Raw genomic sequence first — 10,458 nt, 5'->3', positions numbered from 1 at the left:
GGGGGTCGCGGCGGGTAAGCGTGAGCCGCCGCCTGCGAAGCGTGTCGGCATGGGGCGGGGGGGGGTTTACTAGTTTCAGCGTTACTGGTTTCCCTTGTGCTCGAGGTATCGGGCAAAATGAGTTTTTCCTTCTGATCTTTTGCGCGCGGACATCGAACTGCTTAAGACTTTCTGTGAGTGGATGCACAGTTGCCGTCCAAGCGCTTCTTTCAAGCGGTAGATGTGAGATCTCCTCCTTGTTCTTCTAGGGCTGCACTTGTGTGGGGAGGAAAAAGTTTGTACCCAGTTTATAGAAGCTACCGACCGACCGCCAACATGGTCGTTTTCACATGCAACGCGTGTGGAGAATCTGTGAAGAAAGCGCAAGTCGAAAAACACGTGAACATCTGCAGAAACTGTCAGTGCCTTTCTTGCATGGATTGTGGCAAGGATTTCTGGTAGGTAAAGGACGGGAAATAGCCTTGCTCACTCTGCAGTGGTTGTCACAAATACAGGATTTTCCTATGGTGTATTAGAATTAAATTTGGCAATTTCTGAATAATTTTATTTGTATTTAGAAATTCTACATGTTTTTTATACAATTTCAAGCTTAATCATCCAAGTTTGAACCACAAGGACAAACTAAACCACACAGTAAACAAGAGTTGCAGTTTCTTCTTTTACAGTTATAAGTGACAATGCTTTCAGCTTTTGATCATCAACAACTGTTACTTATTCCACTACTGCAGAGAGAGTGAGATTGGTGATAACATCAAAAATTCTGAATTTTGTTGTCACTTCTCAGAACTCGGAAGAAAGCAGTGCTATCTGCAGTCGAAATATAAGTATATGAATTTGCATAAGAAAATAAGATTGTCCTCAAATAATGATTATATTTCTCAATACTTCACTGACAAAAGATTAAGATCTACGTCACTAATTCCTTTTGGGGGGCACTTACACATTGGTCAGAAGTACGCTATCACATTAGTATATCCATAGGAATTAGGTTTTTTGCAAGCGTTTTTCACCTGCTTTTCTAATTTTAAAACATGTCAATGTGAGTAGTAAAACACAGATATGCGTTAATAGCTGTGCATACATTACATGTACAAATGTGCATAAGTTATAGCATCACTAAGAAAAGAAGCAGTATGCTGAAGACTCAGATCTGATTTTGTAAATCATAAATTTTCGCTGAAGACTGTAGCATGACAGAAGTGTCAGCAGTCTCATAAGCATGTACTTTAAGCACATCAGTCTTTACTCATATGAGCGTTGACACTGTTAAGGTTTAAATGATAGATGCTACCATCTGTTACTTCCGTTTGTTGATTACATAAGTCCTGCATAGTTTGAAGGACTGAAACACTTCAGTGAACTACAGTTAAAAATCTCCTGTGTTCAGGGGTGATGATTATAAGGAACACGTGAAGTGCGTAAGTGAAGACCAGAAATACGGTGGAAAAGATTTTGAAGCCAAAACTAACAAAGGAGATGCTAAACAACAGGAGTGGATTCAGGTAAGGTTTGTACTATATACAGATATGATAAATAACTATTTTTTATAACTGTTAAAGACACAAGAGAGGCTATACTGGATCAAACCAGAGATCTATTTTTCCCAGTATCCACGGCTTTCTTTTGGCAATTGCTTGGTAGGTCTATTGCTTATCCTGGTAAGAAACTCACCTTTTGTTTGGTTTGAATCTCTCTCGTACTAGTTCGATTTAATGTTCCCTAGTTCTTGCATACAAAGAGGCACTGATCATTGTCCACCCTCTTCATGCCACATATACTTTTGTAGACCTGTCAGGCATCTTTCCCCATCTCGTAGTCTCTGTTCCAGGCTGAAAAGTCCTATCCCGCTCAGTTGTTCTTCATATGTGAATTATAGTTTTAGTCCTCTGAAGTCTTCCCAGTTCTACTGTATCCTTGTGAAATGAGGTTACAATAACTACGTACACTGTTCAAGATATGGATGAACCGTAGATTTACTCTGTGTCATAATTATGTTCTCCGTGTCCTTCTTAATTCCTTTCTTACTGATTTTTGGTTGATCTACTTTTTTTTTTTTTTTTTGACTGCTGCTGATCATTGTGCTGGCATTTTCATGGAATTGGCTGTTTTAACCCCAAGATCTTGTGTCTAAGCTCCAGTGATTGACTTAAAGCCTGCCAGTTTAGATGTGAAGTTAGGATTCCTTTTCCTATGCATGCTGCTTTACATGAATTTGTGTTGAATTTAATTCACCTTCTTATTACTTAGTCACTCATTCTCTTAAGATCTTACTGGAATTCTTCACAGTCCTCAGCCTGAGTAGCATAGCATCAGGAAAATTTTCCTGCCCTCTATTCAGATACTTTGTAAATACGTTGAACAGCAGAGGCCCCAGCATGGATGGAAATGTCTCCTACCCCTTCTGTCCTACCCTTCAAGTAGTTACTTATCCTATGCAAGAACCTACCCTCTTATGGCTGTTAGTTTTCTTTAAAGGTTTTAGGAAGTAACTCTCAAAACACATTTTTAAAAGCCCATTAGATATAATTAGGTAGATACCTTTATCCATGGATTTGTTGGTTTCTGTCTCATATAGAACACTAAGAAAGTACTAAGCTACATGTGTGCTCAAGGCATATGAATAATACCACTGAAGTCAATCAGTGCCATTGTTGAGATTGAACATTGTTTATGTACATTGTTCAAAGGCAGTATGATGTGAATGCTATTGCTTACGAAAACTGTTAGCCTTCCTCAACAGTAAGTACTTTCTACACAGAAAAGTGAGGGATTATTACAGAACGTCCTTTTCTGGTAGTCTTAACACATCCACAAAACCTTTCAGTAAACAGATTTTCAGAAGTACAGGAAAGCTCTCCAGTGGACACATCTTTAAATATTGGGAAGCTCCGAGCCTTTTTTCCCCCACAAGCAGCAGTGCTGTTAAAGTAACTGCCATAAGGCCCTGGCCTAACCTCCTCTGTTCTCTTGTGCTGGCACTCGTAGCATAGGAATATGTCTGAGCTGTTCTTACAGGGATTAACGGTTGTTGAAGCTGGCACTGCTGCCAAAAGAAATGTATGTCAAACTGTAGCCTCAAAGTTAGCCTGATTTTTCACAATTAACTCCAGAAGTTTGCAAAAACCAATTGGTTGACTATTGCTTTTCTTAATGTGGGTCTTTTTCACACTGCAAGAATCTCCTATGAGATACAGTTACTTTACTTTTAAATGTTTTTATTACAGGTTGTAACTTGTACATCAGAAAGCATTGGTGGGCAGTCCTGCTTGCCTCTGCTTACTATATAGGTATAAATATTTATATAGATAACTTTGACACATCTTAATGATCTATGATAAAACCAAAGGTTAGTGTTTTTCTTGTGGGTATTGAACAGTTCTTTTGAGCAGGCTATACAGGCTGTGGGGACTGGCTGATTTCTATCCAATGTGTTTTCGACTTGCGTACCTTGCATGTATCATTTGATCATTGTGCTGCTTTGCTGATTTAATTCTGTTTTTCTTCATTCAGAAAATTCATGAAGTAATGAAGAAGCCAAACATAAGCCCTAAAGTGCGGAACATTCTGGAGCAAATGCGTGTCTTTGATAATATTCCAAGAAAAAAAGTAAAGTTTCAGGTATGTTTTAATAGAGATTTGTAGTAATCCATGCAGTAAGCTTAAAAATACACTTTCTTAGTGAGCACCACTCTCTTTTAACAAAAGCAGGACAAACTGCTTATTTGGGCATTGGTAAATAGATGGTGTAATAGCTGAGTTTCAAATAGGCAATGTTGGTAAAGTGAATCTCCTTGCTTAAAAGGACTCTCTGTGTGCCTTTTTAATTAGGTATTAAGGCAGAGACTCACCATTCAAGCTTAATCTCCATGTGTAGGCTTGTTCTTTTTTTAATACCTTTCTTTTTTTCCTATTTGCAATTTCTATTGAATGTCCAAATTCTTAGACACACTTTTAAAGGATTCTTATTTCTGTGGCTTTGTTTTTTCCTGGTAAAGGCAAGATACTGTTTTGAGAGTTTTCCTGTTGCTCAGTGTTCTGACAGAATCTCCCACACTGCATGCTTCACTAAACTTTGCATCACAGCCAAAGCAAATTCCAAATGTTTCATGTGGTTTCAGTAAAGAATTACTGACAAGCTGGCCTTTTTTTTTTTTTTTTCCTCCCTGTTCTGTGCCTCAGATTGTGAGGCTGAGAGAAGATCATGATTGCTTCCAAAGCACTCACATAGAACCTAATAGAGCTGCGGTGAAATTGCTGCTAGCGAGCTGAAGGTTAGAATACTTTTCTACAAAATTAATGTTCTAAGCAGGGAAAGTGATATTGTCAAGAAGCCTCTTTCTTTTTTGTAAGAATGTTGCAGTGGAAGATGAAAAGTTTTTGCAGTTAGCTGTTCCAATTTACTAAGGCAGCTTTCCTGGGATTTTCATTGCAATGCAAAAATCGTTACATTAGGTTTTACTTAGAATCCCACATTCCTGAAAGTTGATCTGTTGCTGATAGTGTGAGCATATTATCAGTAGAAATTTACTGCTTTGTTCTCATTTTCAGCAGTAACTCCTGCAATAGCCCCAATGATTTCCAAATGTTTGCATTGACATATTTGCTTAAATTTTACTTTTCTGTAATAAACTAAGGTATCCATTTAGGAGCATGACCATTTGTCCAGTACACAAATAAATAAATAAGATCAGATCCTTAATGTTTTAACTCATGGAAACAGTGAGAAGGTTTGGTAGGACATTAACATAACCAGCTGTATTCAAAAGCTTGAGGATTATGTTTTCCCTGTATTTACCTCTGGATTACTGTTGGTGAGGCAATTGAGAAGCATGGTATAGCCTCATAACACTATGGAGGCATTATGCAAGACCATTTAGCATGGATGTTTAAGAGATTCATAGAGACTAAACATCTAACCAGATCTTAATCAGAAGAAGTGATTATATTCTTAAGTGAAAAATAAAACGAAGAACCAAATGTAGGGTAATCAGGAAAAAAATCAGAGATGCACCTTTTCAGTTATTGTATTTTTTTCCTGCACAGAATTGGATGAAGAATAGTTTGAGAATTACTGACAGCACTTTGCAAGACCAGGTGTGGGATATTTTCTCTGAAGCAACCAGAAACGTAAGTTAAGTTAGAGGTACAACATCATACAACAGGAATGCAGTCAAAAATGCTGGAAGGAAAGCCTTTCAGACTCCTTTGTAGACGTTAGCAGAAATATTGTCTCCCACTGTTACAGTGGATTATGTTATAATGTAATATTCCTAGGCTAAATTGCTAATTTGTGGAACATACTGTTGCTGAAGTAGTTATGCATACTGGGCACGTTGTGATTAAAAACCTGGACACAGTGGCATGATGGTGACACAATAATCAGAAGGTTAATTTAACTTTATTCTATGCTATTGGTACATAAGGAAAGGGAAAAACACTACTTCTATCTTTCGTTCCAGTCTTTCACCACGCACTAAGAAGGAATAAAACGATGTCTTTTCAGAACTTTATTGGCCTCAAATTTGTGTGTATTGGAGTGGGAAATAAACAGCACCTGGTTCACCTATTTTATTAGTGGAGAGAGATGAGATCCTTCAGTTTGTGGTGCAAATTCCTCGCACTTCTGTGTCCAAATCGTGGACTCACACTGACCTTTTTTCTCAGTGCCTGATTCTTTGCTATTTCAGTACTAGTTTAGCATGTTTTGGTAGGGTGTTGTTTTGAATGTTTGTTCACATCTATTACTGCTACTAGAAAGCTGTTACAGAAGCTTATTTCTCTGTTGATGTAAAGATGCTCTCCCCCTCCCCCCAGCTTCTTTTGAGGAAGAGTGCAGGCATAGCTTTGACATTAATCCCCTGTTGATCATGATTCATGTTCCTGATTTGATGATTCCAGTTAAATCTATTTGTAGTTTTTCTGAACAATCCAAATATAAGAGCCAGGAAGGACAGAAATACCTTTTTTTAAAGGATATGAATATAACATAAACTCGGGGCACTGAATTTCAAGTGCCTTGTCTTGCTGGAACATTAATTGTGAGTCAATACAACTTTACTAAAGTCATAAGCAGTTCCCTCTTGATTTAAACTGATTTTTTAAAAAAATAAATCTTGACTCAGAACAATTATTTTAAACACAAGTAAACAATTTACATTTTCCATAGAATATAGCGTTAAAGTAAAATATATAACAAAGCTTTATTGCTCAGATCATTTCAACACACCTTCAAGAGATCTTAAAAACATCTCAAGATAGTCTTTGTAATACATACCTTGAAGCATATGTACTCAAAGGAAGTTCTTAAGTGGAATTTGAATTGAATTGAAATTACTCTTTACAAAAACATGTTGGTATTAAGTTCCTTCTATAAACATGTATTCTCTTTCTAAATAGCCACATTAACATTTCAGTAATTGTGTTTCACTTGTAATTAATAAAATTAAAGTTTAATTTAAATATAAAAATGTTCATTAATATATTAATTTTCCTACAAGAAATTTATTACAAGTCCAGGAACATTAAAAGAAACCCTAGTACGTTAAGGTGAGAAAAGTACAATTAAAACAACCAGCAGCACCTTTATTGACATCATGCAATAATAGTTTGTTGTCCCAGACATATCCCAAGACAGGGAACTGGATGGCAAAGCTAAGGTCATTATTCAAGGTCCATGTATTTGGGAATAGGTTCTGTATCTCGCTGTAATATGCTGTATTTTTGTCTGTGTAAATCAAAGAGTTGTCTCTCCCTTAATTATGTTTAGCAAGTATGTTAAAAAAAATATAGACAATTATTTCAAGTGGAAATTATATATGTTGTTAGATAACATTTTTTCTGTGATGTTAAGGTAATTAGCATTTAGGCTGTTAAGTTAAAAGAAGAATCAGCCACTATTTAGCACTATTTCTCAGGTAACTGATGTCACCACGTGTAAGCAATTTTATTGAATTCAGGATATTAGTATTCTTCATGAATGATGTAGCAGAGAAAAGTTGCAATGTCAGAAAAGGCATGTAAAAATTGTAATAATCTGTCTTTCAACAAAAGATTTCAAGTGAAAAAGAGCAAGACAAACCACAACAGAAGAAGGAGGGGCAGTCTGCAGAAACTGGGGAAAAAACAATGGCAGAAGAAAATGGAATTACAGATGATAAAATTGAGAGGAAAAAGAATAAGAGAGAACGAAAAGAAGAGAGACAAAAGAACAAAAAGAAGGAGAAAAAAGACTTGAAATTAGAAAACCAGTCAGAAGTAAAAAAGAGTAAAAAGTCCAAAAAAGGAAAGGAGAGCTTGGAGAATGAATTTGAAATAAATGGAAATGGCCATCAGGGTGAAACAGAAGAGGAAACAAATGTAAAGAAACGCAAACATAAACATGCAGAAGGTATCCATCCTACACCTTTCTTGTTTTTTTTCAAGATGCTTTTTTTCAATGCCTTAAAGCTCAATAATCTACCCAAGTAGAATTTGTAAAGTAGTAAGTTACATATAAAAATTAGATTATTTTTTAACACTGTGGTTGCACAGTCCTTTTATAGAATCTGAACCTCTTAGCAAATATAAGCTCATGTTACAAGAACAAAAACTTTAAGTCACGTCAGAACTTTTCTTCTAGTTTTATAATTTTTTTGTGTATGTTTATCCAATTCCACCTCTAGACGAACCTCATATCACAACAAAGAGAATGAAAACTGAAAATGTTTCAGAAGACATGGAAACAGAAAACACCAATGGCAATGAAGAAAATGCGGGAACAGATAAAGGTATTCTTAAAGGGGGAGTTTAGATAGTTACAAAACTATTCTGCAAAAGACCTAGTGCAGAATATAAATACAGTGCTTTTGCAGCAAGCCGTGAAATAAATTGTGCCTCAGTATACATATACGTATGTAAATTCAATATGTGTATCTGTTCCAGAGTAAGTAACCTGTGCTACACTTAACACCTGATGCTGAATTACTTCTCTCATTTGTTGCTTCTGCTGGGCTGGCAACCTTTGGCTACACTTGCCTTCACTGGGCGGTGAGGAATTTGACATGTTTGTTTCACCACAGCAGGTCTCTTCCCCGCTGCCATGCACATTAGCCAAAATAGAGGAAAAAGGGTAACAGCTCTCCTATCTCTTTGTATCTCTTGTATCCCCATTTTTGCTCAGTGCATCACAAATTGGACTTCAGCTGTGTTGGACCTTCATTTATGCTTAAACCTGTTTAAGCCCATTATCCTACACACTATTACTGTTGGGGAATGTCTACTTGAACATACAGATTGTTTATTTGGAAACTACCAAGTAATGACCTCTGAAGTGGGTACTGTGTGAAATTTGCCTACCTGTGCTCTAAGGGTGAGGAGGCAGGATTTTCCCAACTATTTCTGTATTATGTAAGAGTTGCTGCTTAATAGCTGAAGCACACAAGTTAAGTAAAAGCAATCCTGACTGTAGTTGTTCAAGTAGTATGTTGGTTCTTCATGTCTATCCTATTATGATCTTCAGAAACAGCCTACCTGACTTCATGCTTAAGACACCCTGCTGTTGTAGGGTCAGTAAGATAACAACTGTTGTGGTAGCTGAACTGGTTCCAAAATTAGGAGATTGAAGATCTGGTTCCTAATAGAGAAGAAAACCTGGAAATACCTAATTTTACTAATGATGTTGTACACCTAATTATTTTCTAGGTAAATTCAACTGGAAAGGAACGATCAAAGCTGTTCTGAAACAGGCTCCAGACAATGAAATTTCAATTAAAAAACTAAGAAAAAAGGTACTGTACAACATGGGTTTTTTTAATCTCCTTTGGTCTTATGAATTGCTTTCTGTAATGCTTAAGTTTATAAAATCCTGGCTCACATAAGCAAAAAGTTTGACATTATTTAACAGAATATAAATTAACAGAATGTCAACTGAAGGACATGTTCTTTATTGCTTACTGGACTACAGAAGAAATTCCATGCTAATTCTGCAAAGGAATAATAGCATAATAGATTCCATGCTACTTTTAATAGAGTAACATGAATGTATTATTGCTTAAAGTGGAATCATCTTTACTAACTCAAAACCGTTTCTCTGTCTTTGTGCAGGTTATAGCTCAGTATTACGCAATAGCTGGTGAACATCACAAATCAGAAGAGGATATTCTAGTTATATTTAATAAGAAAGTGAATAACAATCCCAAATTTAAAGTTTTAAAGGACAAAGTTAAACTCCTGAAATAAGAGTTCCCATACTTTTGATAACTTTTGTATTTTAATCTTGCAGACTGAGTCAAATTCTTCTGTCAGCTGTACAAATATCATGCATTGGTCTCAATTTAAATGTGTATGTAAGAGCAGAATTTAACTTTTAAGACTGGATTCCTCTTTTTCTAGATTTATCACAGAACACTTTCAGATATTTTATTTTTTTGATTTTATGGAAAATGTATATTTTTTGGTACAAGTTTTAAGAGGCATTGAGAATAATTGCTGCCTACTGTATTAAAATTGTTCTAGTAATGGATATAATTCATAGGCATGAATGTTTATCAGGACCTGGGTTGTGTGGCTTTTTGCAGAAACTGTTTTAAGAGCAAATAGGATTTTCATATTCAAAAACCCACCATGGCATAAATGTTTTGTTACGCTGAAATTCAAAATGGTATCCCCTTTACGCACTGTAGCTAGTATATGCAGGCTTTAATAACCTGTTAATTCTGTGTTGTAAAATGCATAATTAAAGTGTCTGTCAAGTTTGTGTTTGTAATATTGCACATTCAGTGAAGATCTGAAGACTCAGTTACTTGTATATGCATAGCTACTGAATGTTTTCATTAGTAATGCAACTGACTTCAGTATAAGTGGTCACATGGACTAAAAATTGACTGATGAAATAAATTATTTTAAAACACCACCATAAATATAATAAATCTTGCCACTTTATGATTGTATAGCAAATCCACAAATTATACAAAATTTGAAGAAGCCGTTATATTGCAGCCAAAGAAACAATGTAGGCAGGCCAGAAAACTTACACATATGTAAGAGACAAAGTTACCTGGGGAAAGTTTCTTGGAAGTTTATAGGGTTTTAATCAGATGCAATATAATTCCAGATAGGGAGTTTCCTACCATGAAGTAATTGTTAAAAACAGTGGTAGAAAGCCAAAGAAAATTTCTTGCAGGAGGTGGTTTGGTGTTTTGGAAAATTGCATAGTGATTTCAAGCAGATACACTTTTACAAAACTCCATAATGAAAATATCTGAATTTATAGAAATACTGAATATATTAAAAGTATAAATATGAAAAAATTAACTGATACACTGGGTTCAGTTTTTCTGAGTACATATTTGTCTTGTTTATTACAAAAGTTGCAATAAAAATACCTAATAAATTTAAGATCTCTTCAATAAGTGTTTGTTGTTAATTCATGAAAATGGCTTTGGAGATAAATAGAATAAAATTTATTTACAGACATGGAGA

At 35.6% G+C, this 10,458-nt stretch overlaps 1 protein-coding gene across 3 annotated transcripts; it reads left to right on the top strand.

The window, feature by feature from the left end:
• The first annotated feature begins 252 nt into the window (after positions 1–252).
• LYAR (Ly1 antibody reactive) lies at positions 253–9,736 on the top strand. 3 transcript variants are annotated; one of them, XR_775391.1, is made up of 8 exons: positions 253–437; positions 1,388–1,502; positions 3,511–3,618; positions 5,044–5,127; positions 7,051–7,387; positions 7,662–7,766; positions 7,921–8,025; positions 8,680–8,762. XR_775391.1 is itself a non-coding variant. In XM_010583452.1 (8 exons), the coding sequence occupies exons 1-8, from the start codon at positions 316–318 to the stop codon at positions 9,214–9,216; spliced, it is 1,092 nt and encodes a 363-aa protein (XP_010581754.1). In that variant the 5' UTR covers positions 253–315; the 3' UTR covers positions 9,217–9,736. The 3 variants fall into 3 exon arrangements, 1 of the variants encoding a protein (XP_010581754.1); XM_010583452.1 differs by lacking the exon at positions 7,921–8,025 and adding an exon at positions 9,082–9,736 and having other exon boundaries at positions 8,680–8,765; XR_775390.1 differs by having other exon boundaries at positions 7,662–8,025.
• The last annotated feature ends 722 nt before the right edge of the window (positions 9,737–10,458 follow it).

This window comes from Haliaeetus leucocephalus, unplaced genomic scaffold (genome assembly GCF_000737465.1).
Source record: "Haliaeetus leucocephalus isolate CR32 unplaced genomic scaffold, Haliaeetus_leucocephalus-4.0 Scaffold906, whole genome shotgun sequence".
In the NCBI taxonomy this organism is placed as follows: Eukaryota; Metazoa; Chordata; class Aves; order Accipitriformes; family Accipitridae; genus Haliaeetus; species Haliaeetus leucocephalus.
This window is presented reverse-complemented; position numbering and strand designations above follow the sequence as displayed.